At 40.2% G+C, this 27,361-nt stretch overlaps 3 protein-coding genes across 3 annotated transcripts; 2 read left to right on the top strand and 1 right to left on the bottom strand.

Annotated features, from left to right (window-relative positions):
* The first annotated feature begins 1,993 nt into the window (after window positions 1-1,993).
* mgst3a (microsomal glutathione S-transferase 3a) lies at window positions 1,994-4,293 on the top strand. Its single transcript, XM_008433223.1, has 6 exons — window positions 1,994-2,105; window positions 2,355-2,515; window positions 2,623-2,696; window positions 2,817-2,874; window positions 3,002-3,074; window positions 3,795-4,293. The coding sequence occupies exons 2-6, from the start codon at window positions 2,399-2,401 to the stop codon at window positions 3,923-3,925; spliced, it is 453 nt and encodes a 150-aa protein (XP_008431445.1). The 5' UTR covers window positions 1,994-2,105; window positions 2,355-2,398; the 3' UTR covers window positions 3,926-4,293.
* Window positions 4,294-4,594: 301 nt separating this feature from the next.
* LOC103479020 (flocculation protein FLO11-like) lies at window positions 4,595-13,405 on the bottom strand. The gene is made up of 5 exons (XM_017310084.1): window positions 13,012-13,405; window positions 10,718-10,993; window positions 7,643-7,849; window positions 7,394-7,560; window positions 4,595-6,582 (listed from the first exon to the last, which is right to left on the bottom strand). The coding sequence occupies exons 1-5, from the start codon at window positions 13,076-13,078 to the stop codon at window positions 6,538-6,540; spliced, it is 762 nt and encodes a 253-aa protein (XP_017165573.1). The 5' UTR covers window positions 13,079-13,405; the 3' UTR covers window positions 4,595-6,537.
* A 130-nt stretch (window positions 13,406-13,535) lies between these two features.
* Window positions 13,536-27,263, top strand: LOC103479022 (importin-13-like). Its single transcript, XM_008433222.2, has 21 exons — window positions 13,536-13,907; window positions 14,361-14,486; window positions 15,917-16,557; window positions 17,915-18,055; window positions 18,120-18,261; window positions 18,404-18,570; window positions 19,961-20,081; window positions 21,568-21,715; window positions 22,340-22,521; window positions 22,600-22,626; window positions 22,707-22,841; window positions 23,870-24,019; window positions 24,112-24,192; window positions 24,297-24,434; window positions 24,537-24,633; window positions 25,031-25,083; window positions 25,168-25,234; window positions 25,317-25,375; window positions 25,482-25,571; window positions 25,639-25,820; window positions 26,968-27,263. Exons 1-21 carry the CDS (start codon window positions 13,839-13,841, stop codon window positions 27,059-27,061), a joined length of 2,910 nt encoding a protein of 969 aa, XP_008431444.1. The 5' UTR covers window positions 13,536-13,838; the 3' UTR covers window positions 27,062-27,263.
* Window positions 27,264-27,361: the final 98 nt, after the last annotated feature.

The raw sequence follows: 27,361 nt of genomic DNA, 5'->3' as shown, positions 1-27,361 counted from the left end.
GGTTGGGGCAAATTTCTCTACTAGGTATGGTGTTGAGAATGGTACTCCTCAAGGTAGTGTGTGTGTAGCCCAATTCTTTTTAATATTATGATTAATGACATTTTTGATGAGATAGATAGTAGTATAGGCAAATCTTTATTTGCAGATGATGGTGCTCTATGGGTGCGGGGACATAATCTGGTATATTTGCAGAAAAAGTTGCAGGATGCCATTTTGAAAGTGGAAGGTTGGACTAATAAATGGGGATTTAGGATGTCAATTGCAAAGACTCAAGTTATTTGTTTTTATAGAAGACATAAGGAAGTTAATTTGAACCTTTATAAACAAAAGCTTTAACAAGTGAAAACTGAAGTTTTTAGGTGTCATATTTAATGAAAGCTTAACTTGGAAACATCAAATAGAATCGGTTCAAAATAAATGTAAAAAAGTGAATAACGTGTTAAGATGTCTCTCTGGACAGGAATGGGGAGCTTCAAGAAGTGCACTGTTGGGAGTCTATCAAGCTCTCATGAGATCTACTCTGGATTATGGGTGTATAGCATATATGGCAGCTGCTAACTTGATAGTGAGCAAACACAAGGATTGAGGATTTGTTGTGRGGCTTTCAGAACATCATCTTTAACTGCTCTACAAGTAGAAACTGGTGAACTTCCRTTAAGATTCAGAAGGTTGAAACTAATGTATATGTATTGGGTGAACCTACAAGGACATARGTATGATCATCCAGCTAAGATGGTGCTGAAGGACTGTTGGGAACATCATGAATTAAATTGTAATAGTTTTGGATGGATTGGAGACATAAAGGCAAAAACTCTTGGTTTAACTATGCTCCAGTAGAGTGTTACAGTTCCTCATTCTGAAATTCCACCATGGTTATTTATACCTCCAGAAGTTGATCTTTAATTGAGGGAAATTCTTAAAAAGGGAAAGGCTCCAGAATGGGTTGTAGTTGATAGATATTTTGAAAGATATAAAGACAACATAGATATATATACAGATGGATCTAAAGATATAAATAATGGTAGAACTGGGGCGGCAGTGAATATCCCACATCATAAAGTCTTGATTAAGAGGAGAGCAGCTGATCATTTAGCTGTTTTTACAGTTGAATTATCAGCCATTATATTGGCCTTAGAATGGTTGCTTGATAATGATATTAGGGAAGTAAGTACATTTATTATAGCATCAGATAGTCAAGCAGCATTATTAAGTATTAAATCTGGCAAATCTTGCAGATTAGATGTGATATTAAGAATATACCAATTATTAGTTCATCTACATAACAAGAAATGTTTTGKTYGATWTGTCTGGATTCCTGCTCATCCAGGTATAGAAGGAAATGAGGAAGTAGATATTCTAGCTAAGCAGGCCTTGAAATCAGAAATTGTTCATTTGAATGTTYCTTTRAGTAAAGKTGAGGGTAAATCTATTATTCAAAAAGAAATTATTAAGGTTTGGGATAACCATGATAATGGGAGACAACTATATGCAATTCAAAAGAGTGTGGGACGTAGTAATTGTCTGAGTGGAAGGCGGAGAGAGGAAGCAGTTATGACTCGACTTAGAATTGGGCATTCTGGACTTAACGGTTCGCTCTTTAAAATAGGAAAGCATGAGACTGGGGCTTGTAATTATTGCAATCAGGTGGAAACAGTGGAGCATGTCTTGTTAGAATGTGATCAATACTCAGAGGAGCGTCAGCTTTTAAAGTCATTACTAAGCAGAAAGAATATAGGACTGTCTATGATCAATCTATTAGGTAATAAATCAAATTATGTTAGAAATCTCTTATTTAGGCTCTTAAATAACACTGGGTTAATGAGTCGCATTTAGAATATGTGTAGGTATGTGTGTGTAAGTCAGTGCATGCTCATGCATTCATACATGTATTTAATGAGGTACAGTATGTTAAATTCCCTCTGTGATCTCTGATGATCACACTCCAGTCTGGTAGGTGGCGGTAAATGCACCTTAAGTTGGACGCCAGCCGCCAATAAAAAACAAAAGAAGAAGAAGAAGAAGCTTCGCAGCGCTCGCCTGCTTTGACACTGCAGCGTCTCTACGTCAGGGTCGGACTCGGAGTCAACCTCTCTCCCAGTTTCCAGGTAACAAACTCCTTAAGCAGAACTTATGATTCCTGTCCGCTTCTGGCCATGTTTGCGCTGCGGTTCTTGTTGGACCTTCCGCTCGTTCATTCGTCCTTTCTCAACCTGTGTTTGTTTGCTTCCATTCCTTCGGTTCACTTTCTCTTTTATCGTCACCCGGCTGGACGAGTTAGTTTCATCACAAATCCGTTTGCATGTCTTTGAAACAATAAGCCTAAATCTCTGGTTATTCTTTGTATTTACTTTTAGTTTTTAACACTACTCCCAAGTGTCACTCTGTCAGCTCTGCCAGAATGGTTGCGCTTTCTAAGGAGTACGGCTACGTTGTGCTGACTGGTGTTGCCAGCATGATCATGATTGGACACCTGGCCATCAAAGTGGGAAAAGCCCGGAAGAAGTACAAAGTGCTGGTGAGGGTGATGTCACTTTACCCTGTGGGGGGCGGGAAGTGGAGTAATTGTTACATTTGCTTTCTCTTTCTTTTTTTTCTTTTTTTTTTCCCCCCCCTCTCTTGCAGTACCCAAAAATGTACAGCGATGATCCAGAACATGGACACATCTTCAACTGCATCCAGCGCGCGCACCAGAACACGTAGGTATCAGCTTCATACGTAGAAACCAGAGAAGCCTGCACACACCTTCTGGTTTTACCTACTGATGAGGGGGAGGGAGAGCAGGTGAAGGTTGACAATCTCTTATCACCTTTTAACAGGCTGGAGGTTTACGCCCCCTTTCTCTTCTGCCTGGCAGTTGGTGGTTTGCATTGCCCCGTGAGTTTTTTTTGCTGTTGTTTTGCACTCGCATGCTGCTGTAGTCCCATCCAGATAAGGGTGATGCGGTCGCATCCCAGCAGCTAAAGCCAACACTGATTTGTTCCCTTTGTGTTGCGTTTGACAGCGTCTGGCGAGTGGGTTAGGAGCCGTGTGGATCGTTAGCAGAGTGGTGTACGCACATGGATACTCCACTGGAGGTGAGACGAAGCTCCTGGGCCTCGGTTTGGAAAGTTGCACAGTAAAAATAAAACGATTAATGGCAATAATTTGGTTTATTTAGCCTGTCACAGAGAGAGAAGGAAAAAAACAAACGGGTGTTCATTTTTCAAAGTTATATTTTCACCATGTTTTTCCTACATTTTTAAACGTTCCAAAGTAAATATTTAATTCATAAGCCAAATATATAGTTCATTAAATATTTGAAATTTTATTTCAAATGAAATGCTTAGTTAGAAGACCAAGTAAATATTTCGTTTATCAATATTTAGCTCGCTAGCTAAATATTAAGCTAGTTAGCGAAACTAGCAAAAAATATGCTATAAATGTAGGCCTGAGCTAAACATTTAGCTTGAAAAAAAATATTTAGTTTGAAACTAAATATTTAGTTAAAATAAATTTATTTGGGAACTAAATATTTAGCTTCCTAACTCGATATCTAAATATTTAGTTTTGCTGTTGAATTAAATATTTAGTTTGGAACTCTAACATTTCTAAACGTAGGAATAGCAAGGTGAGAATATTAAAATGAACACCCACATTTTTTTTTCCTTTGACAAGATAAATAAATCAAACTAATACTGTAAAAAGAATTTTACCGCATAATCTCGTAGAAGCCGTCTTGCCACTTTTTTTTTTTTCCCATTATTTACATAATATCCCGTGTGCTAAAAATTGTCGTTGCTGTCCGTTTATATCAGATCCCAAGAAGAGGATGAGGGGTGCGTTTGGCAACGTTGCCCTGTTGGGGCTGATGCTGACCACTCTGAGCTACGGGGGCCACCTGCTGGGCTGGGCGGGACCGGCGCGCCCGCGGCTGTTCCAGAAATGATTTAGATTTGCTGATGTCGGCAATCAGAATCATGTTTTATGGCGACTGCTCGTAGCGTATCCGCTCAGCTCTGACCTGCTTAACTGGTTGTGTTAAAGTTGGAAAGTAATCCGACTGGTTTTTTTTTCTAGATGCAGCCACTCCCACTTCAGATGATTTCACCTGCATTAACGTAAAAGCTGGACCCTCGTTATGGAGAATTGTGGCTTTTATTGTGTAATTTTTGCACTGAAAATGATCAGTCAGTTTCAACACGACTTCCATCTGTTTGCATTAAGCCTACATGATATACACGTTCTTACTGTCATGATTGCCTGAAGCCAGACGTTAATTCTGGCCTTTGTATATTAAAAATCTGTACACTTCTACTTTTTACACTCTCTGGCTGCAGATCACACAATCTTATGAGGTTTACTGTAGAAGGTGTGGGGCTGAATGAAAGAATGTGAGGGTGTGTTTACGTAGGTGTGTGTGTAAAGGGAGCGCCTGTTTTTATTTTAAAACTGAGTTATTGTTTAAAGTCCGCTGTGCCCGCTCAGACAGGAGCAATATCTTATTGACTTAATTATCATAAATCACTGTTAATACCTGACGAGCGGTTTAAAAAGGAGGCTAAAAGTGAAGTAGTGTAATGTTCCCCACCCGCAATATCAAAGGCAGCAGACTTACTGTTTTTATGGGGGTTTTTTATTACTAAACAAGTGATCTTTCATAGCACTTAAATTATTACATTTTAAACACATAAAATCCTTAGTGAGAGTAAAGCAAAACTCTGACAGGGCAGAGAATCTTGCAAAATTCAAAGCCCTTGAACTTTCTCCACATTCTGTTGGCTTGCAACTACAAGCAAGGTAAAAATCTGAAAGGTGTGGCGTGCATTTATTAAGCCTACAAAAGTGAATATTTTGCAGGATTACATTTTCCTAAACTTCTAGCTAGGGATGCATGATATATCGCGAAAATATCATAGTGTGCGCAATATTCATATCATAAAAGATTGGCATGAAATAATTATTGGCTAACATATTTTAAGAAGTTTTTTTTTAATCCAAATGATAAAAATGTGATATTTAGCCAGACATTGCCAAAAATGCTAAAGATTGTGTAGCGCATGAAGCACGGATTAGGAGAATCCGTGCTTCATGTGTGGATGATATTGCAATATTGACTACCATCGCAAAATATTCTAATACTGCAACATTTAAAATAATCATCTTCGCAAGATTTTCTAATATCCTACTTCAGCTACCAGTCTTGGACTCTGTATCTGTTTTGCTTGCATAGAGATGGAAGTTTTACCATTTTTTTCTCCACTCAATCTCACCAAAACATCATCTGACCAGCAAATTTCAAAAGATTTAAAGAGGAGAGGCAAAAGCAAATGAGGCAATTAGCATTAGCAGTGCTATAAACAACTAATGATGTCATCCAGTACGTTACTATGGAAATTGTCCCTGGAACTTGAGCTGTTAGCATGTCATGATACTGTCAGATACCAGCAGTCTTGAGTCAGAGGCCTCTTTGGATTTGTTGTAACACTGCTTGTGCTATTTTAATTTTCAGATGAACTATCAAACAGTATTTTATGAGATTTCCAAAGCTTTATATATTGTTTTATAATACATTACTCGTGAGTTGACTGAAGGCAATTGGATTGGATTTTTTTTTTCCTATTCTGCACTAATCTGTTTCTCTTTGATATAAAAGCCCATTAAAATATGCTGACGTTTGTGGTTACAGCATGATGAAACGTGGAAAAGTTCAAAATGCTAGGAATGCTTTTGCAAGACACCCGACGCTCAGACCCACACAACAGCTTTCAGTTTCACTTTAACTTCATATGTGTGTTCATTGTAGCACTTTTACTTGGGAAGTAATGTGCATTGGCACATTCAATTTAAGGAACAATCACCAACTTCAGGATTCTTACTCCGACATGAAACGATACCGAGACGTTTCACAACGTTTACCAAACTTCACCACATATTTCTGATTTCAACCACTGAATGTTTTTTCTTAGTTTAAAAGAAAAAAAGTAACTGGTGCATCTGGTTTTTCAAATACTGTAGAGTAAAAATATAATTTACGTGTGAACTTTCTGTATTACCTCATGCAGCTTTAAGGCAGCAGTTTGGATTGAAAGTGCACTTCACTCATATTTGGTCACCTAAATCATCTCCAGTGATGTTTCTCAGTCAGAACCCTAAATCTTCATTCAGACCGACAATCACCTGAGGTTTTTATTTAACCTGGATGGATTTTTCGACCTAAGTTATCACATGTCCACCAGAGGGCAGTGTAATACGTGTCACGTTGAAAGTGCTGCTATTTGTGCGAAAGTGCCTTGAATTTGCACTTTTTGTGTGAGATTGAAAAGTCTCCAGGACTTGGATGGGAATGTGGAAGAAATATTAGGTGACTCTACAACCTTTGATGATTCAAACCAAAAACGACAAAAATAAGCGTTTCAATAGTGAGCCTTAAACAGAGAAGTCAGTCATTTGGACCAATCTTCTTGAAGACGTATGCTTCTCCACGTATCCAAAAGGTTGCTTCTTTTTCGGCACATGTTCTCTCCACAGTGCGAGTGACGGAGTCGAGAGGAGAATCTGTCAGTGGGCGTAGCGTGAGAGAGGCGTGTCCTCCATCAAATCGTCCTACGGAGAGAATTACAAACTAACACGATGACCTCAAAGGAGAAGCAACAGCGACGCCCGTAGAGAAGGAGACTTACTTCTTTGTTTAGCAAAAACGGAAGCATAGAATTTTTGTTTCCTTTCTTAAAGGGGCAGTATTACGTAAAATATTTTTGAGCTTCACCATCATATAATTTTATTCTCATCAAAAAACACACCTGGAGTGTTGCGTTGATTATTTCATGCATGTTTGAGGCGCGTTTCTCGTTTCATTTTTACCCAGGAAGCACATTCGCTAAACCGTCACTGGGACTGACTACTATATATTCCATTGAGGGACAGTAACTTTAACATTACTTACATACACTTTCTCCGTCTATAATCAGACATTAGAGCGACTTGAAACCATTCCTCCCTCCCTGGCACCTCCAGACCCGGGCCCCCATGGGCACCCATCCGGCCCGGCCCAGGGGGCAGCCACCCCCCCCAGACCCCAAAAAGCTCCGTGCCTGCACCTGACATGATTAAGCAATAAAATTGCACAATGTGCATGGAAAACACATAATACTGCCTATTTAACCAGGCTATTTTGTGAGTCATTACCACATTTCCTGCCCAGTAATTCTGTCAGTGTGACTTCATGACAATAGAGCAGTAGAAACCTTTTTCTTTTAACCTAATGCCAGCCATCCGGTCACAATAGGAATATTACTGGCAGATAGGTCACTTCCTGTGAATTGAAACATGCTAGGAAAAGAATAACAATACTGTAAAAACTGAGGGAAAACATCAAAGACTGAGTAGAGAATGTGTTGATGGAGCGGTCTCTTACCATGGGAAGGTCCTGCAGCCGGTGGAACTCAGGGTGGTTCGCCCGCTGGTGGAACTTGAAGAAGAGGACAGTGAAGACCACAGCTGTGGTAACGATGAACACTGACAACAGACCGGCCAGCAGGGGGTCCAGAGGAGAGCTGGAGTGTCGGTGGGACCCCTTCGAGTCTACATGATGGAGAACAAATCATTAAAATGACATCATAAATTCAAACTCTAAAAAAAAGCCACGCTCGTTACGTCTCCTAACCGTCGTCGCCGATGTTTAGCTCCGACGGAAACTCCCGGTGTGTGGGCCCCACAGGGACCCAACCAGGAGCTGGTGTGTGTGCGGTAGAGGTGGGGGTCGTGGCTCCAGATGAAAAGGTGGAGTGGGCCTCGCCGGTCGGGGAGTACCTACGGGAGGTGGCCTGCTGACGGGTGGAGCTCGCAGCGGTCGGTGCCGATGAAAGGCCGTCTGCGGCAGATGAAGGTGTGTCGGTTCAAAACAGGACAGAGAGCTCTTTAGAGGAAATGCAGCAGAGGTCACCCTGCTCCTGAAACCCAATCGCTCCCCCAACAACGAAGCTGCTGCCATAATGTTTAGCAAAAACTATCTATGCATAATAATACCAAGAATTATCTTTAAAAACATAGAACCTGTTTGGCTTTGTAGTCATCACACCAACATAATAATAATAATAATAATAATAATAATAATAATAATAATAATAATAATAATAATGGTGATGGTGGTACAGCTTATACTGTACAAATAACCTCGACTTTCTAGATTTTACATTATTTTAAATATTTTATTTGTTCTAATTCACCAACTAGTGTGCAAAACAAACTACAGACTAACACAGTGCTTTTGAAAGTGGCGGCCGCCAGAGGGCGCTGTTGGGGCTTCAGGAAGTTGGAAGGAAGATGAGGGGGGTGTGGGGAAGCAAAACTAAAAATAAAATGGAACGTCGTACATTTGGTACCTTAAATTGATCTGTTATTCAATTATGTTTTTTTAAAAATAAAATACAAGTTTAAATAATTGATTTAACTGTTATTTCTGATGCTATTTTTTTTTATCGGCTGCCAGTCAAATTCATCAAGCAAAAAATGGAAACATTTCTAACAAGAAAAAGACCATGGGAACTATAGGGATAAATTAAACTTGCTGATTAATATTATGATAAGAAATATTACACATTTCATTATAGTTAAAAGGGGATTGTGAGGAAATAAAATGTTACACCATAGAACTCATGGCCATCAAAAGACAAACATCATGACGCAGCATTTATGCTAAATGAACACAATAATTATTGAAGATGCTGATGTTTCTTTACACATTTGTTGTTGGAGTATAAAACGGTCAGAGGTTGGTTTTATTGTTGTTTCTGCAAATCTCTAAACATAATATGACAAGTAATAAATCATTTCAGATCTGATTAAGGCCAGGTCTGTTCTGCATAAGATGCTAGAATTCAAAGAGGGTGTACTTTCTTTTTTCTTCAAACTGTAATTGAAGTTAATTAGAAAGACTTGTTTAACAATTGACAGATTTTTTAAAGAGGTTATTGTTTGGGTTTGGCTTCATGTTGCATAACCAGTAAAAAAAGAAAAGAAAAAAGAAACGTACTAAAAAATGAGTGAGATTGGATTTACTCTCGCTTTTGGTTATTTCTCCTAAAATAGTTACTCAGCATCAGCTGAGGGGGTTATATTTATATTTACCCGATCTGGAAAAAGGGAATCTCTTCAATAACTCTACGACACAAGTGGAGGTCAGGGCAGGACAGTTTTCCGGTAACGCCGCCGGCAGGGAAACCGAGTCTGGGAAAATGACCTGCGTTTGCAAACAGGCAGCGTTTTATTGTAAGGGCTGCTATATTTTAAGGCTTTAGTCTGGACAAAGTAAACACACTGAAACGGAGAAATTGCAGACCCAGAAGGCCAGAAATAAACAAAGCTCTCACATAAATGCAGATGAAAATAATTGGCCACAGTTTGCAGAACCTTGCAAAAAAAAAAAAAAGGCATTGGGGTGATATCGCAAAGTAGTGAGCATTTTGTGGCATTGCAACCACAAACTGCAACTCAGTTTGTTAGGATTTTAGGCGACAGATCGACACCGAGCAGAGAACAATTGTAAAGTGGAAGAAAACTTAATTTTTGGATTTGCATTTGTAGCCAGGTGCTGCTCAGAATACTGTCAAATCATATTTTGCTTTGCTTCCAGCAATTAGTGTTTTAGGGTGTGTCTCTGGCAGCTTTGGATATGTAGGGGTTAGTAGATGATAAATGTTTAGTATTGCCTGTATTCCCTCATGTTCCCAACACTCCTGTTAGCAGGAAGACCATCCTGTTCTCCGTAGGAATGGGGGGTTTGGTGAAATGTGGAGTGTTAGTTTAACATCATAGTTACACTAAAAAAAAGAGACTGGAGCTCCAACTTAAGACAAAAATGGGTTAATTTGTCAAATGTAATCAAATTAGCTTACTTTATTTACATTTGTTTAATATGACAACCTAATAAAGGGACTTTAAAAAAATGTTTTTTACACTTTTGATTTTGGTATGATAGATAATCTGTGGAAAAAAGAAATGAATAAAATCACGCTTCTCTGCCTTCTTTCAATGCTAATTAGAAACAACCAATCAGAGCCAGGAGGATGGTCTTAATGCTGTCAATCACTCTTGTGAATGTGCTGCTCTTCTCTCCACCTGACATCAATGCTAAGGCTAGTTAGCGTGTCCACAAAGATGGCAGATAAACAGTTTTCCTGGAACCATAAGTAGTTTCTCCACCAATAGTTCATTTAGCAGCAAGTACACCAGGATGATTGACAGCATTAAGGCCCGACTCCTGGCTCTGATTGGCTGTCAGAATTTCTTTTAATGTTTTTTTCAATAAGGTTTTCTTCTTGCCTAATCTTTTCACTCACTGACAAATTTATGGAGTGAATGACCAGCAGTTGCCTTGGCAACACATTTCCCCCCAACGGAGTTGAGGATTTCTGTAAAGTTAGAGTTGGACTTACTTTGTTGTCACTGCACAAAGAGATGACAGTGAATTTGGCAACAAAATGTTGTTGCTTGGCTACTGGAGAACCCAGAAAAAAATATTGAAAATACATTTTAAAAAATCTAGAATAAATACACAAGTAATAATATATTGTGAAATATATAGGAACCAGTAGCTAACTCCTATTTTTTTTCCTTACATTTCCAAATTCTGCCCCAGTTTTGTGTTGGTCAATTGCATAAATACACAGTTACGTTTGCCACTTAAGGGGCATTGATTTGTGAGGCACTGCAGCGAGAGAAGCAAGTAAAGATTTGCTACCTGAGAGAGATGGAGTTGTGACAGTGGGTGCATTTGTGAACCAAGATGTAGCTTTAGTGGAACTCGAGACGTGCGGGTGTCCTGCATCTGCTGATGTCTCTGATCGGACTATGCTTTCCGTCGGGGCGGCGGTGGCGGCAGGGGCTGGGAGGTCACCCGAAGTTTCATTCCTGCCTGCAGAATATTGTGTCTGCCGGGGAAACTTGTTCACCGGGGTCTCAGCGGGAGCAGGGAACGGGGTTGAGGTAAAGGAAGTAGGCAAAGCATGGCTCTGACCTGTGAAATAACAACGCAATTATTGGAATATGCATTCAGTCCACAAAAGTACTATGTTTTCAGGCTTTTTGTTTATTTTGCAATTATTAATAAGTGATCATTGTTGATTTGCTAATTAATAGCTGAATTCTTTTCAAATTAATTTAAATGAGCTAATTAGAAGATGATGACATATCATCTGCTATACTGATGACATGTCAGAGGATTGGTGTGTAGGTCACCTACTTCTCTTTTTTTTTTACTTAACCAAAACACACCAAATTCTGCAGCATACCTACTCTATGAGGTTGTCAAAGTCTCCTTTGCTATTTAAAAAAAAATTAAAACCTTTTCCTGAAATACCGTTGGACTTTGATACCTAGTTGTGATCGTGTTGACAATTAGTAGGAAAGCACTTAAGATTCAACGCGTTATGTTGACAACTTGACAGGTAAAACTAACTGTAGTCGTCGCTGATGAGCAGGCAGCTGTGGGAACATGATCTCACACAAAAAAAACCTGACAAATTACACTGACGAGGATGGCTTTTCAAAAATGTGTTTTATGAAAAACAAAGCATACATGTGTGCAAATGTATCAGTTGCATAAAAATCGTCTTTGCCAATCTTTAGTTTTCGGCAGTGAAATCAGAGAAGCGATGCTCATCAAGACAGGAAGGGATAGGGGAAGGTTTTTGACCCCTCCCAGTTCATTAATGAAAAAAGACTGTTCACAAGCAGAACATGTTTGTCTTTCCACATGGATGTTCTGTCAAGGTAGGATGTGCAGTGTCAGAACTGATAAAATGTCCCGACTCCATCTCAGATTACAGGCTTCACTTAGAATGTTAGCATGCTAATGTCGCTAGCAGCACAATTGCAACAAACAATAGATGTGAAGGAAGGACTCTTGCTGTAGAACACTGGCCTCATTTAAATTGCACATGGAGGGCTTATGATTAGCATAATGATTTAATGGGAAGACGGAAGAAGATGGAAAGACAACACTGAAGAAAACCTGTTAAGAGGCTGAAAAAGTCTTTATTTCCATTATGGCAACAACCCTAAAATACAGTCAGAGCTACAGCTGAATGCAAATTCTATCCAATGGAGTCCAAAGTGCGGCTGGGGGGGCCATTTGTGGCCCCTGAACTGATTTTGTGCGGCCCCTGAATGATACAAATTTGACTCACCAGCGCAGGTTGATGCAGATTTTTTTTATTCAGTTAGTACAAAACTATTAAAACTATTAAAAGAGCCACCGAATGTGTGGTTCTTTTCAAATAAAGAGGGAATGTTTTTATTGCTGAGAAAAGATCAAATCGTTTTCAGGTTTTTTTTCAGTCGAGACCCCAAAATAAATTAGTAAAGTGTTTTGCCTCGCTTTCAATAAAGAAAACGCACAAAAGTTTTTTGGAGGATTTTGATCTTAATGATTAACACATTCCTTTCCTACCAAAAATCTATTTGCTTTGTTTAATTAAAATATTTCATGCTGAGTTTATTGTTGAGCAAGAACAAAATTCTCAAACTAAAACTTTTAATGTAAACAAAAAAAAAGGCCCAGCAGTACCCTGGAGTTGATGATTCTGGTCCATGTCAGAAAAAGTTTGGACAGCCCTGCATGGTCTAATCAAAGCCCAGACCTGTACCCAATTGAGAATCTATGACCGTACCTGAAAACTGATGTTCAGAGATGTTTTCTGTCCGATCTGAATGAGATCGAGCAACAAGATGCAACAGGCAAAAGAAAAGAAGAAAGAAAATCTATCCAGCTTTAGATGTAACTACCTGATGGAGTCTAAATACCAACGCACAGCTTACTTTAGGAGGGTGTGGATCCTCCTTTATTTTCTACACCAAAATCTACTTCATTATGATGCTCCACAGAATAAAACCGCAATAAAATACACCGAATTTGTGGAAAAATTTTTATGAAAAAGCTCAAAATCAAAGAAAGATCATTTGTCAGTTAAGTCAAGACGGACACACAAGCATATTGTCTGGATTTTATATTGACGGATGAGAACATCATCCTACCTCCAGTCTGCGGCGATCCGGTAACCAACAGCAACCAGAAGCACACCAAATGAATCTCAAATCTCATCTCATCGGGCTTCCTCTACCTTCTTTTCTGTGCAGATCTCAGTTAAACCGCCTCTCCTCAGCAGCTTTGTCCTCTCCTCCCCTCTCTCTCTCTCTTCCTCTCTCTTCTGTTTGTTTCCGTTACGTGATTTGACAGGGCACATCACCAAGCGCTAAAAATATCCTGAGGGAGTCGGGCAGAAGAGGAGCACGCGGGTGGGGCTGCGTGGCCTGCAGGCTGCGTGGGTGCGTTGGAAAAGAAAAAGACTCATTTAAAAAATAAATAAATTAAAAAAAATTAAAAAGAACGTCCATGCGTGCTGCGGTGCCTTCCTGAAAACTCCGCTCTCATCCGTCCACGATCACTTTACGTTTGAAAATTCTTGCACCGCATCCGACTGCGGTGGCTCGTGCCGCGCTGCTCCAATCAGACGTCGGTGCGTCAGAGGCGCAGCTGTCTGCGTCAGGAGCGCCTCGTAAAGGGTGAACGACTGCAAGCTTTGCGCAGGTCGACCTGCAGCACTTTAGTTTTTAGAATATATTAGCAGCGAGTCTATTTATTTTCTTTTTCTCTGGCTTTTTGTTGTTGTTGTTGTTGTTGTTGTTGTTGTTGTTGTTGTTGTTGTTCCCAGAGGCCAGCATGTCGTCACACCTGAGAAAATTAGCCACGCGCGTGGACTGTGTGGAGGGCTGAGGCGTTTACCTGACTTTAGCAGACTTTCTAGTTTCAATTAGGTGAGGATAATTAGTAAGAAAAATAGATTTTATTAAATCTGCGCCCGATGGAGTCCGCACCCATCCCGGGACAGAACCCGGTGGAGTTGGAGTTCACACAGGAGAACATTGAGACGGTGAGTTACTTTAAATGCGCAAAGCTTGTTAGAGAGTCTTAAATGCACAATGTGACCTAAACTTGACATATTTGTTTGAACTTGTCCTTTTAATTAGTCAGTTTAGCATTAGAATAAAATACAAAATAAAACACCTGTTGGGAAACGGGTTTAGTTTTTGTAGTTTAGCGTTTTGGAAGCTGCTCCAGTTGTAACTTGATTCCAGCTTTAAGCATATGCTGTCCTAATAATAACCAACAGCATGTGCTTCGGATTAGTTCCTATGACAACACATTTTTACTATCTAAGAAACTGGTCATCCAGCATGCATGATTGTTGATAAATGCTAATATTATATATATATATTTTAAATTTACTTCATGCCAGTTAAATACCTCCTGTAGTCGTTTTTGTTGATGTTCTGCTTGACTTACTAACATGCCTCTCTGTGTCTGCCGGCTCGTCCCCCTCCAGGCTCTCTACCAGCTGTACTTCGACCCGGACATGGAGCGTAAGAACGTAGCTCAGAAGTGGTTGACCCAAGCCCAGGCCTCAGCACAGGCATGGCAGTTCTGCTGGGCCCTGCTCAGCCCTGACAAGGTTGTGCTTTCCAAATTCTACCTCTACTCCTCTTTTTATTATTATTCTGAAAGATGCGCCGATTTAACGGAATCTGCCGATTTTCACCTTAGTTCTGACTGGTGATTGGTCGGTTGGTATCAAAATTCCTTAGCTCCAGTGAATGCACCACATGTAAGCCTCAAGGGCACGCTAAACAACACCCTTCAGTGAGGAAGCTTTTACCAAAGGACGATGACTTAAAGTTACCTGTATTTAGCTTCTGAGGTTAAAATGAAGTCTGAACTTCTGGTGTGAATCTGGAAATGGTGTCGCACCTGATTGAGCTTGTTAATGTTGCAAGTTAAAAAAAGAAACCGTGGGATTTGCTAACTGATGTGGTGCTAACTACTATTAGCAATGCAATTTGAGGTCAATCCATTAACTCAGTTAAATGAGTTAAGAAACATTTTCAATTCAAAAAGCCATTTTGCTGCTAAATTATTAATAGACAACAACAAAGATATGTATTATTTTTAATCTCTCACTACAACCATCCAGATTGGTGCAAAGTGTTATTCTATCCGTTCTGGTGTTTCAAGAAGCTCTGATCATTCATAGAACTTCTTGTGGACTGTGGATGCTAACATTAGCCTTGGGATGCTACTTTAGGTTTGAATAGCATCGCTTATAGGGTGACTGTTTTTAGCCTGAACACAACAAAAGTCTATTCCAAAGTCCCATCAGATCATATTTTGAAGCAAAAAATGAATTCCCAGTGGGTCGAGAGAGGCGACTTTTGTCACCCGTTGCTGTTGTTTGCGGATTAAGCTTGTGTGTCACATTTACGGGCGGAAACATGTAAATACAAACGTTCTGATCAGAACAAAAAAGGATTAATTGTGTACAAAAATAAACGTTAAAATCTATGTGATTAATCAAAATTACAGCATTAAAGTCTCAGCAATGAAACAGACCATTTAAAGAGATACACACAGTCAGAAAGGCTAAGAAATAACTTAACCCAAAAACTTTCTGTGATTCAAATGCATGGGAGCCCAACTGAACTCAGGGTTACTTGGAAACCTTTGCTTTTTATGGATGCAATTCTGATTTCAGTGTGCATTTGTTGTATTTATAACAGAGAACTACAACAAAAAAACAAAACAAACAAAAAAAACTTTCATGGACATCTCTGGTTTGTTCAGGTTGTGAGAGTGAGAGAAAGACTGAGACTTTTCAGTAAACACAAAGTACATCAGGTTTGTTCTGTTTTGTGTTTTAAATTGAAATCAGTAACAAAATTCTGATCTCTATCTTTGGGATTCTGTTAGCCTTTAACAACTGATTAGGAAAAGAAGTTAAGATGGACATGCTAAAAGCAAGAATGCTGGGGAGTGTTCATCATCCTGCAGAAAGTTGGTCATATGTTGAGTTTTGATTAAATTATTTTCAAATGTGTCTCTTCGCAGATCCCGGAGGTTCAGTTTTTCGGCGCCAGCACGCTCCACATCAAGATCTGCCGTCACTGGGGCGACCTTCCCGCAGAGCAGCACGAGGACCTCAGGATGCAACTTCTTTCCCACATCTTATGCTTCTCCTCTGGTCCTAAAATGGTGCTCACTCGACTGTGTGTGGCGCTGGCCTCGATGGCTCTTAACCTCATCCCCCAGGCGTGGTCTGAGCCGGTGGCAGACATGGTGAGAGCATTCCAACCTCAGAAACCGGACTCTCAAGACAACCCTGGTGCCAAGGCTTCTCAGGAACCCCATGTACATTGCCTTGCTCTCCTGGAGCTCCTCACCGTACTTCCAGAGGAGTTTCAAAGCGGCCGTCTGGCCCGAGCCCGTCGCACCCAGCTGAGGGAAGCCCTGGCCGGGGAGTGGACCATGGTGTGTGGCATGCTCCGACAGCTCCTACAAAGTCAGGATTCGTCCGTTCAGGTGAAGGAGAAAGTTCTCCGCTGCCTCTCCAGCTGGGTGGGGCTGGATGTGCCGCTGGGGGAAAGCCAGGAATTGGTCCAGGACTGTTTCGCGGCATTGTCCGACCCAGGGTTGTTCGACACCGCAGTGGAGACGATAGTTACTGCCATCACACAACCGGATTGTCAGAGGTGAGCACCAAGCTGGATCTTTGGTGGCCATCAGATCTGGTGATTTTTCAGCCATATCGAAATAGCAAAACTGCAATGGAAACACTTTTTCACATCACACGAGTCACGTGATGAAAAGCCGGATTTTGAACGACGAAGAAGACGACAGGAAGAAGGAGAATGATGATGGTTTGCTTTTGGGTGGGGTTTTCAGACAATGTGCAGCTGGCTCCACCAGAGCTCTCACAGCATATTTTTATGAACTGCGAATATGCTTTTGCAGTATATTCACGGTTCATAAAAAGTTGTGTGTCATTTGAACGTTGAAATCCATAGCTCTTCTGTAAAATTGACTACAATTTCCACAAAAGACGGCATAAGTAGCTGCTTCAAAGTATAAGGAGTTTGTTGCTCCAACGCCTGAATAAGCCGCTGACGTCTCCTCTAGAGGTTGATAGATGATGAGCGCCATGGCTGAATTATGAATATATCTTACATAGCTGTTTACATCAGTCACTGCCATGATTTTTAATGACTTCTCGCGTGAACAAGCTTATTCACATGTGATTTTAATTTAATTTATTATTTAATGGAAACACCGCAATTGCGAAATTATGTTTTTCCGACATTAGCAGAATATCAAAAAAGATTTGCGTAGATTTGTAATGAAAACACAGCTAGTGGTGTGACCCGTAACTTTTGCGGACGATGATGGCGACCAGGCTCGGAGCTATAGGAAGGCTGGGGGGGTGACTGCCTGGCCCGGGCCCCGATGGGTGCCCATGGGGGCCCGGGTCTGGAGGTATCAGGGAGGGAGGAATAGTTTCAAGTCGCTTTAATGTCTGATTATAGACGGAGAAAGTGCGCCCTCGCCTGTTCAGAAAGGTGCATGTAATGTTAAAGTTACTGTCCCTCAATGGAATATATAGTAGTCAGTCCCAGTTACTGTTTGACTCACGGTATTAACCAATGTGCTTCCTGGGTAAAAATGAAACGAGAAACGCGGCCCAAACCACGCCCTCCCCAATACACATGAGGGGCCCGGTCATTGGCCCCGCCCCCAGGCCCGACTCTGACTTGTTCTGCTAGTGATGGCGACAGTAGTAGAAGTTTGTCGTACTACTGTCGGTGGGTCACTGGTTCAAGCTCTCACCCCGTCCTTCTCTACTGTTGTGCCCTTGGGCAAGCCACTTAACCCGCCTTTTCTCTAGTGTTGGTCAGAAGAGCCAATGGCGCCACATTGCATCCTATCTTCTGTCAGCGAGCCCCGGGGCAGCTGTGGCAACAACCCAGTAGCCTACTATCATCAGAATGTGAAAGGGAATGGCTGGTTTTGTTGTGAAGCGTCTTTAAGTGTCTTTTCATTTCTTGTGTGGAGGTTCGCTAACGTTCTGCTGAGCTTGATGCCTATGGTGCTGGGCCTGTACGACCAGCTGAAGACAGCAGCTCAGGACGGGGACATGGAGACCACCCATGGTATCTGTCGCATCGCCGTCGCTTTGGGGGAAACGCACTCCAGGTATCCACACGCTCTAAAACGTCCACGTTTGCCACAGGTGTTTTCATGTGCTTGTGTCTGGTAGGGTTTTGCTGGAACAACTAGACCACTGGCAGGAGTATCTGGCTTTGGTGAACATGATTCTGTTCTGTACGGGTATCCCTGGACACTACCCGGTTAATGAGACCACGAGCTCCTTGACACTCACCTTCTGGTACACGCTGCAGGTACGGAAACAGAGCAGGCATACAAACACTCACGGTTGCTCAGATTTTTAGCGTAGCGAGCAAAAAGTTGGCCAAGTTCAAATTATATTGGTTATTTATAGAGTTATTTTCCTCTCTTTGTTGCTATGTGGTGAACATTCAGGATGACATTTTATCTTTTGAGGAAGAGAAGCAGACAGTTTACCTGCAGGTCTACAAGCCGGTTTACTTCCAGCTTGTGGACGTGTTGCTGCTCAAATCCCACTATCCCTCCCAGGAGGAATACACCTCCTGGTCTTCTGATGACAAAGAGCAGTTTCGAATTTACAGGTAAGTCGCTTAGGGATGGAAGTTTTCAAACATCTCTTAAGCCTAGGTCAGGTACAGAATAATTTGCTCAATCAAAGCAGTGTCAAAACAAACCAACTTCATAACCGTGGCAACAAGTTGATGTTTTACAACTGAGAGCAACTTATTAGTATCTCAAAAAATACCTGAATGATGACCCCAAATCCGTGAGGAGTTGAAAGGGAGGCTATGTGGATGTAGAGCAGAAGAAGAGAGATGCAGGAAGTTCAAACAATCTCTTACATAAATAATAATGGACAAGAATCACATCCCCTACACCAACATCTCTCTGCTCGTTTTTTTAACCATACGTGTTATTGTGGAATATCATTTCAGGTGTCTGGAAATTTAGCTTTCAGCATCTAATGATAGTCTTGAAACTGTCATATAGCAACTAAAAACGGGGCAATCTGGAGGAAAACTGCTATTAGATCCTGCAAGACTAGAGACCAGGGCGGAGATTCACCTTCGAGCACATGAGTCTGCAACCTTCACAAACCAAAGAGTCGTCTTTGCTCTCAGTCAAGCTACACAAAACTCGTTTAGATCTGAAATGTTACAAAACCTTTTGTGAAAAGACAACTTAAAAAGTTTTATCTACTGCAGGAAATCATTCTTTAAAAGAACTATCATTTTGGTTTTAAAACAAAGAATAACATGAAACATATGAAGAGACAATTAATAAATTTTCTTCTATGAGATGTTGATGTTTTTGGAAAATTGTTTAAAGAGAAAAACAGTTAGTTTTCAAGTTAATGATGACAAAGAAACAATAAAGATTACTGATAACTGGGTCATTCTGTTGTGGAAATTCAATGCAGAATTAATTCAATGGAAAAATAACAAAACAATAACAACAACAACAAAAAAAGCTAAAATCTGGATTTGTTTAATATCTATTCATTTTAATTTGCTGGTTCCACCATTTTATGTATTTTTTTTGCCAAATATCAAGAAGGTCCTGTTCTGGCAAGAGAACAACCCTGAACATACAAACAGAAATACAGTGGCCCAGTCAAAGTTCAGACAAAAAATTCATTTGGACTCTATGACAAGACCTGAAAACTCATGTTCACAAATGCTTTCCATCCAATCTGAAAACATGAATGGACAAAGAGTTCAGTCTGCATGTGGGAAACTGAATAATTACAAAAAATTATTAGAAAAAAATTTAAATCCCCTTTTTTTTAATCTATAAAAATTGCAGTAAAATACTTTGTCATAATGTTACAAAATGTGGAACTACTTTGGCAGTACAAATACTGTAACATCTGGATTTGTAAACAAAATTCATCTAGTAACAAGTTGCTGCATGTTTAGCTGCTTCATACCTGCAATTTACCCTCAACCTCTCGGCTGTTTTATCCTCAAGGGTGGACATCTCAGATACTCTGATGTATGTGTATGAAATGCTGGGAGCGGAGCTGCTTAGTAACCTCTATGACAGACTGGGCAGGCTGCTCATGGACCCCCAACAGTCAGCGGTGTGGCAGGTAATGACATCAACAAACTTAAGTATTTAAGAATTGAAAGGGGCAGTGTTATGCAAAATCGACTTTTTTTGAGCTTTACATCATGTTATATTWCTTCCTCATCAAAAACATACCTGAAGTGTTGTTTTGATTCCTTCCTGAATGTTTGAGAGATACTTTAATCTCCCATGGCAACCATTCAGTTGTACAAAACACCTAGGTGGACCTAGCTCCGCCTTCAAGGACGAAGCTCCTCCTCTGAGCTGCAGTTTCCAAGTTTCTGTGCTTCAGCCTCACAGATGCTCAAATCTACCTAATGGTATAGATGAAGTTGATTGTTTGATTTCAGAGCAGCCCTCCCCTGGTGATTCTCCCACTCAGCTCCTTCAGACGAGCCAGAAGAAATTAGCAAACACCTTGAGAAACTGCGTATCTGCTGAGCTCGTTATGTGAGCTACTTTTCAGTGCAACGTTGGTAAAAACGTTGTTAAAGGGTTAATGGAGAAGCCATGTTATGATGACTTCCTGAAGGTGGAGTTTCAGAAAGAGGAGTTTTTAAAGAGTCACAGGCCCAATTTTAAGGCGTTAAATTACCAAATAAAACTTCTTTTCAGTTGTATTTGATATGTGTTGCATCTACAAAATGACAGTACTGCCCTTCTAATAGAAAAATGCCACTTCATCCAGTGCTTGTGAACTGCAGGTGGATTGAAGTGAAATGTAAATTAGAATACATTTATTTGGAGTACTTAGACAATCTGAATAGTACACAAGTCAAAAAGACATTTTTGCTATTGAAAAGTGTGATCATGTACTGTATAACATGTCCACCCAATAGTTGGTCTGACCATATGGTTAAAAAACTGGACAGAGAGATGCTGGAGTAGGGGATATGATCTTTGCCTGATAATGGGTGGAGGATGTGGTTTTAACTTCCTCTTCCTCTCTCGGCTCGTTGATCCTTGTCAATTCAGTTGGTCTAATTTCAACTTTGATTTGTTTTTGTTTTTTTTAAGATTTCTCTGAGAAATCAAAGTTTTTGTTTCGTTTAGCTGCAAGTTATAATCATATGACTTTCACTGAAATAGTGAACTTTTTAGTGATATAATTTACGGAGCTGCACTTGTATCACAAGCTGTAGGTTTTCAGTTGGGTTCCATATTATTTACGTAATATTAATATAATTCTGAATTAATTTATAATAATTCTGAATTAATTATGAGAGGACTTATATATTGTTTGCAACTTATTTCATTAACTTGATGTATTCATTTACTTTATATTTTTACTAGTTCAAAATGAATAAATATTTTATTTAAAACAGGCATGAACAATTTATTTTGTAATTACTGAGAAAGGGGCAGGTTTATGCAAGGTTTGTTTCCTCCTTCCTGCACGTTTGTGTAGTAAGTGTTGTAAGAGTATGTGTTTGTGAATTAATGATGAAATTAGCTAAATCCAGTGAATAAACTGACTGATTGAAACCTGCTGTTTTTGCTCTCTTAAGGACATCGAAGCGCTGCTGTTCGGCTTCCAGTCCATAGCCGAGACCATCGACGTGAACTACTCTGATGTTATTCCTGGTCTCATCGGTCTGATCCCTAGAATCAACATCAGCAACGTGATGCTGGCCGACACCGTCATGTACACCATAGGTATAAACCCTGACTTGGTTTATCTGAAGTAAAAAGTTCTAATCAGTCACTTAAAACAGATCATGTTTTTTAATCTAACTTTTAAATTAGAGATGCATCGATCCAATACCTGTATCAGTCCCAATATTGGAAAAAAAAAAATTGTATGTGTGACAATCCATAAGGGTAAATCTATTCAATCTAATTCTATGCTTTGTGCTCTGAGCGACGTCATGGTTTATTTTTTTTTTTACGTTACATTTAGAATTTCTAATTGCACTTTCTGAGACATTTGAAAGGTTTGTTGCAGTTTATTTTAACATGTTTGACCAAGTTAAATATGTTTTTGTCAGTTTCAGTTTCTTTAGTGTATATTTTACATTGGCTGCCATAATTGACTCTTAAAAACCTGTTTAAAAAAAAAAGAAGATAAATATTTGAAGTAAATTCAGCCCTGTTTTTCAGCCGATGCTAAACCTCAGATATCGGTATTGGTATTGCAAGCAGAAAAACGTGGATCGCTGCATCCCTAGTTTAAATTCTCTAAATAATCTTGAAAGCAATCAGAAATTGGTTCGAACCATCTTTGTGAAACCGGAGTCCGCTTTAGGCTGCTGTAGTGACGAGGCAAAAAATGTCGAGCAGGGTCACTGGCTGAGTGGCTGGCGGACCACCCGGTGATGCTGGGTGGCATATTACCCATGGTGCTGCGGGGCCTTGTGAAGGCAGAACTGTCCGTCTCCAGCATCTCCACACTCAAGCGGATCTGCAGGGAGTGCCGGCAGGACCTGGCGCCCTACGCTCAGGACATCCTCACCGTGTCTCAGGTCTGACACGCAACCCGTCACGCCTCCACGTCGTCACAACTCTGATTACTTTGTTTCTTTTCTGCTCTTTTCCATAAGGACGTGCTGGTGAAAGAAATCCATGAGGTGAGTAAGCAGCCTGGACATCTTATTAGCTCTGTTTTTAATTTTAAAACAACCAGCTGCATTGGTGTGTGTGTGTGCAGAGCAGCCAGTGCATGTGGCTGATGCAGGCCCTGGGTTTCCTGCTGTCAGCCCTGCCAGCAGAGGAGATTTTAGGCAGACTGCACTCCCTCATCAGCCCTCACATTCAGCAGCTGGACTCACTGGTTCGGCTGGAGGTAAGCCTGAAGCACAAAGGAGTTTACAAAAAGGACCAAATAACCGTTGGTCCAGTTTTGTAAAACTGGCCTGTGCAAACATAAAAGCCTAGACCAAGACCACACGTATCTGGAAATGTGGGAAAACAAATACATTTTTATGCTTTTCGGCCTGTCATACATACAAAAACTCAGTTTTGTAAAACTAAAAACGACTACTTATAAAAAGTCCAACCAAAGTGGAGATTTGAAAAAACTCAATATTTGTGTTTGCATGTGTAGTAGGGGTGAGCGATATGGAATCAAAGTTTTATAATATTGTGGTACCATTATAATAAAGATTGCTTACAACTCTTTTATTTTTATTAACTGTATAACTGGCACAGCCCCACAAATTCTGCTTTGAAAAAAAAACATACTTATTTACGACATGTTTCTTTACCAGTCAGATAAAAAAAAAAAAAGAAAACAAGTGTAATTTGTATCACGGAACAGCAACGGTAATGTCATTTATGTCATTTAATCATATATTTTGGTATTTATTTATATTTTTCCTTGAACAAACAGTGGAGAAAATACTAAATAAAAAAAAGACAAAACTGACAATACCAACACAATTTATCATGACAATGATGAATGAAAATTCTTATAAGAAATTTATTACGCTAAATTATAAGCGATACGGTAAATGCCCACTAGTGTGTACATGGGTTTGTGTGAGTTTATGTGGATGAAACCTTTTCTGAAACACATCCTGTGTGTGCACACATTAAATAGGCCCGTCACACATAGCTTCCACTAATCAAAAGTAGAAAGCATACTTTCTTCTCTTAGAGGTTTGTCTGAACTCAACATTATTATAATGGTGTAGAAGAGATGAAATTTCCTTTAAACAAATTAGTTGACCCTTCAAATGAAGCTGGTGATCAGTTCTGCAGCTAGAATTAGGTTTGGAGGCTTAGAGTGTCACACTAAATCACCTAAAAATTGACTGTAAGACCAAGAAACATCTGTAACTGTCAAAATCACATTTCTCTCTGTCTCAACAGCCTGACCCTGCCACTAAGCAAGGCATCATGTCCATCCTGGGTTTGCTGTCCAGCCTGTTTACCACCCTGGATGTCAACAGGCATGTGGATGGGTTAGACGAAGAAGAACCCAGCCCCAGACTCACAGCTGCACAGAGCATCCAAAACCCAGTTAGTTTACCAAAAATAAATCCATAAAAATGGCGCAATAAAGTGAAACGTTATATTTTTGATTATTTTACCTTATTCTTCTACACGTTTAGGTTGTGGTTGTGCTGCAGCAAGTGTTCCCTTTAATCCAGACCATCATTAGCAAATGGCTTCATGACTCGGAAGTAGTTGAGGTATTTTCTTCGTTTTTCTTTTGTTTTTTTAGCTCACTTATCGATTCATCTGTTATATACATATTTCATCAGCCCTTGCATGTTTAATGACCCTCCCATCCTAGGCAGTGTGCGGGGTCTTTGATAAATCAGTCCGGACCCTGCTGCACGACTTTGGCCCCATGGTGGCTCAGCTGAGTGAGATGCTGGGACAGATCTACAGCACTTACCCACAAGCCCCTGCTCTGGACCTGACTCGTCAGGCACGGATCCACAGATCTGAGCTGGGATAAAATAATAACATTTCATAAAAAAAAACATTGCTCGATGTGGAAAAGCCAGGATTAATTTCACGTTCTCTATAGATGGTGCACATCTTTGCTGGAGAGGAGCAACACATGTCGGACGTCAGAAGTCTTGTGGAAGTGCTGACCTCAACCACGCTGTCTGTATTCCAGCAAGGTAACATATATTTGAGTCATGATTTATTTTGCTTCCAAAATGTAAATTTCTCGTACACGTGTGGGCCGGGGCCAACTTCACTCAGGTGATGAATAGGCCAGTAAAAACTTTAGGAGGATAAAAAAAAAAAAAAAACCCCAAAAAAACAACAATGTCACTCAATAAAATAATTTTATTTTTTACAGACAATACTGGCTCATTCACTGATTTAGGTGATAAACATCACTGGGTATGTTGAAAATAAGACCCAGTGGGAAAAGAAAAATTCAGAAAAATCTGAAAAGCTTCCATTCAAAACTAATCTAATAAAGTTTGGATCTTTGGAAGCAAGTTGAAGCGATTTTGAGCGACTCAACACTGGGTGACAGTACTTTGTGTTCTCTGTGTGACTCGGCAGGTCCAAGGGATCATCCTGACATCGCAGAGTCATTCATGAACCTCCATGCTCAGGTTGGTGGAACGCACATTCAAATACAGCCAGTAAACTTGTGAAAACATCACACCTGCTCAACTCTTTCTCTGTCGAACATTTAGATTCTTAAGAGGAGTCCAGATTTGTACCCGTCGACCCAACTGGACGTCAAAGCTCTGTTTTACTTGGGTGAGCATCAGCGCAGGATAGTGTTCTTTACAAAACTACAAAATGTAGGGCTTCAAAAATATCCTCTCCTGTTTTTCTGCAGGGATTCTGTCCATCAAGTTCCCAGAGACGCCCACTGTTAAAGCAGCCTGCCTGTTCTTTGTAAGCAGCAAATGGGACGGGGGAGGGAGGTGTGACATTTCAGATCGGGAACAACTTTTCCTTAAATCATACGACTGATTTTCATTTTCTGTCATTTTACCAACAGACGGAGTTTTTGAGTCACTGCAAGGACATGCCGGCTCTGAACGACGTGCTGCAGACGGATGGAAAGATTCTGACAGAGACGGTGCTGCAGGTAGACCAACTTGTCGTCGGCATTATTGCGTCGCCGCCCTCATGCGTCTGCTTTGCTCCTCTCCCAGGCAGTCGGAGGCGGTTCTTCACGCAGCCTGGCGGAGAACTTCTCCGAGGTTCTGCTCAGTCTGAACAGACACAGTCCGGCTCTGATGTCTCAGTGGCTCACAGAAACCCTGCTGACCCCCGGGTTCCCATCGGCACATGTGACTACGGAGCAGAAGCACACCTTCTCTCAGCAGATCCTGAGGTACGCCAACATTTGCTGAGATCCAGGTATTACATTTTGGGACAGTTTCATGTGTTTTCCAGGCACATAGTGTTATTTTATAGCACAATCAAGTAACTATGTTAAATTCATTTATTAAAAAAAGTGTTATGTATCAAATATGACCTCAAAGAAATCTGACTTTGGAATTTAACGCCTTGAAATTTGGCCTCTGTTTCTTTAAAAACTCCTACTCTTTCTGAAACTCCGCCTTGAGGGAGTCATCACAACATGGCTCCTCTATTAACCCTTTAAAACAGGGTTGTTTTTACCAGCATTATAATCTACTCTGGGTGTTTGCTAATTGCAGCTGGCTAGTCTGAAGGAGCTGAGTGAGGGCGTTGTGGATCAGGGCTGCTCTGTGAAGAAGGCGGGGCTAGCGCCATACAGGTGTTCTACACAGCTGAATGGTTGCCATGGGAGATTAAAGGACATCTTGAATATAAAATTTCCACACAAAAAAAAAGAAGTACTTATAATTATACAGTGATAAATCTTCATAGACTAATAGTTATCTTAATAGTAATAATTTAGTTCAGCTAGTTTATCAATTTCTGATTATGTCTGCGTCTAAAACAAACGGAACCGTGTCACATCCTATTTATACCCCAGGGAAACAAATAGTCGTAAAATACTAGTTAAAAGCTTCCTAACTAATAATTCATTCATGAATTATTAGTTAAGAACTAACTACCATAGTAATTTATGGCTAATTCATAGCCATTAATTGCTAGTTAAAAGCTTCTTAGACACCTGAAAAAAAGATTTAAAATGCTTCAGTTATTTTTATTTTTTAAAACAATTGTTATATGTACATTTTTCTTTTTTGTACTTAACTAGCTTATGCAAATTAAAGATTTTTTTTCTCAAAACAGTCAGAACTCGATTATGCTACTGTAAAAAAAAGATATTTAAAAATTTACATATTTTTATTTGCGGTACCCTACAAAATTCTTTGATCAGTTTTATGGAGATCTTTAAAATAAAAGCCTCTACTGTCAAACTAATAAAAACTAAAATCTTTTATCCATGATTTGTGTTTTACTCAATCAGCGAATAAACTCAGGAATCACTTGATGGTCTCAGCTTGAACTTTAACAGCTTTCCCTACCCATGTCCTTCCTTCCAGGGAACAAACAAACAAGCGTCGCGTTAAGGAGACGGTGAAGGAGTTCTCTCTGCTCTGCAGGGGGCTGCAGGGGGCCGGCTTCTCTGAATGCTAGCCGTCGGCAGAACAACCCGGAACAGGACGATCCACTCAGCACGAGACGCTGGAAAACAGAAAAAACACTTGGACACGACAACACACGGTCATTCAGAGGACGGTTAAGTACATCTGAGTCACTGTGGGACATATTTTTAATAAAATAGTTGTCAGAAAGTGTCACAGTGCCATGAATGTACATTTACTGGAAGAAAAAAAAAATAAAAAAAAACAACACTGATTAAACCAATCTGTTGTCGCAGGTGAATGAGTGTTTACTGATTGGTTCCTCTTTCCCGTCATGCCGCTGCTTTATCTC

The sequence above is a fragment of the Poecilia reticulata genome, linkage group LG17 (assembly GCF_000633615.1).
Source record: "Poecilia reticulata strain Guanapo linkage group LG17, Guppy_female_1.0+MT, whole genome shotgun sequence".
In the NCBI taxonomy this organism is placed as follows: Eukaryota; Metazoa; Chordata; class Actinopteri; order Cyprinodontiformes; family Poeciliidae; genus Poecilia; species Poecilia reticulata.
This window is presented reverse-complemented; position numbering and strand designations above follow the sequence as displayed.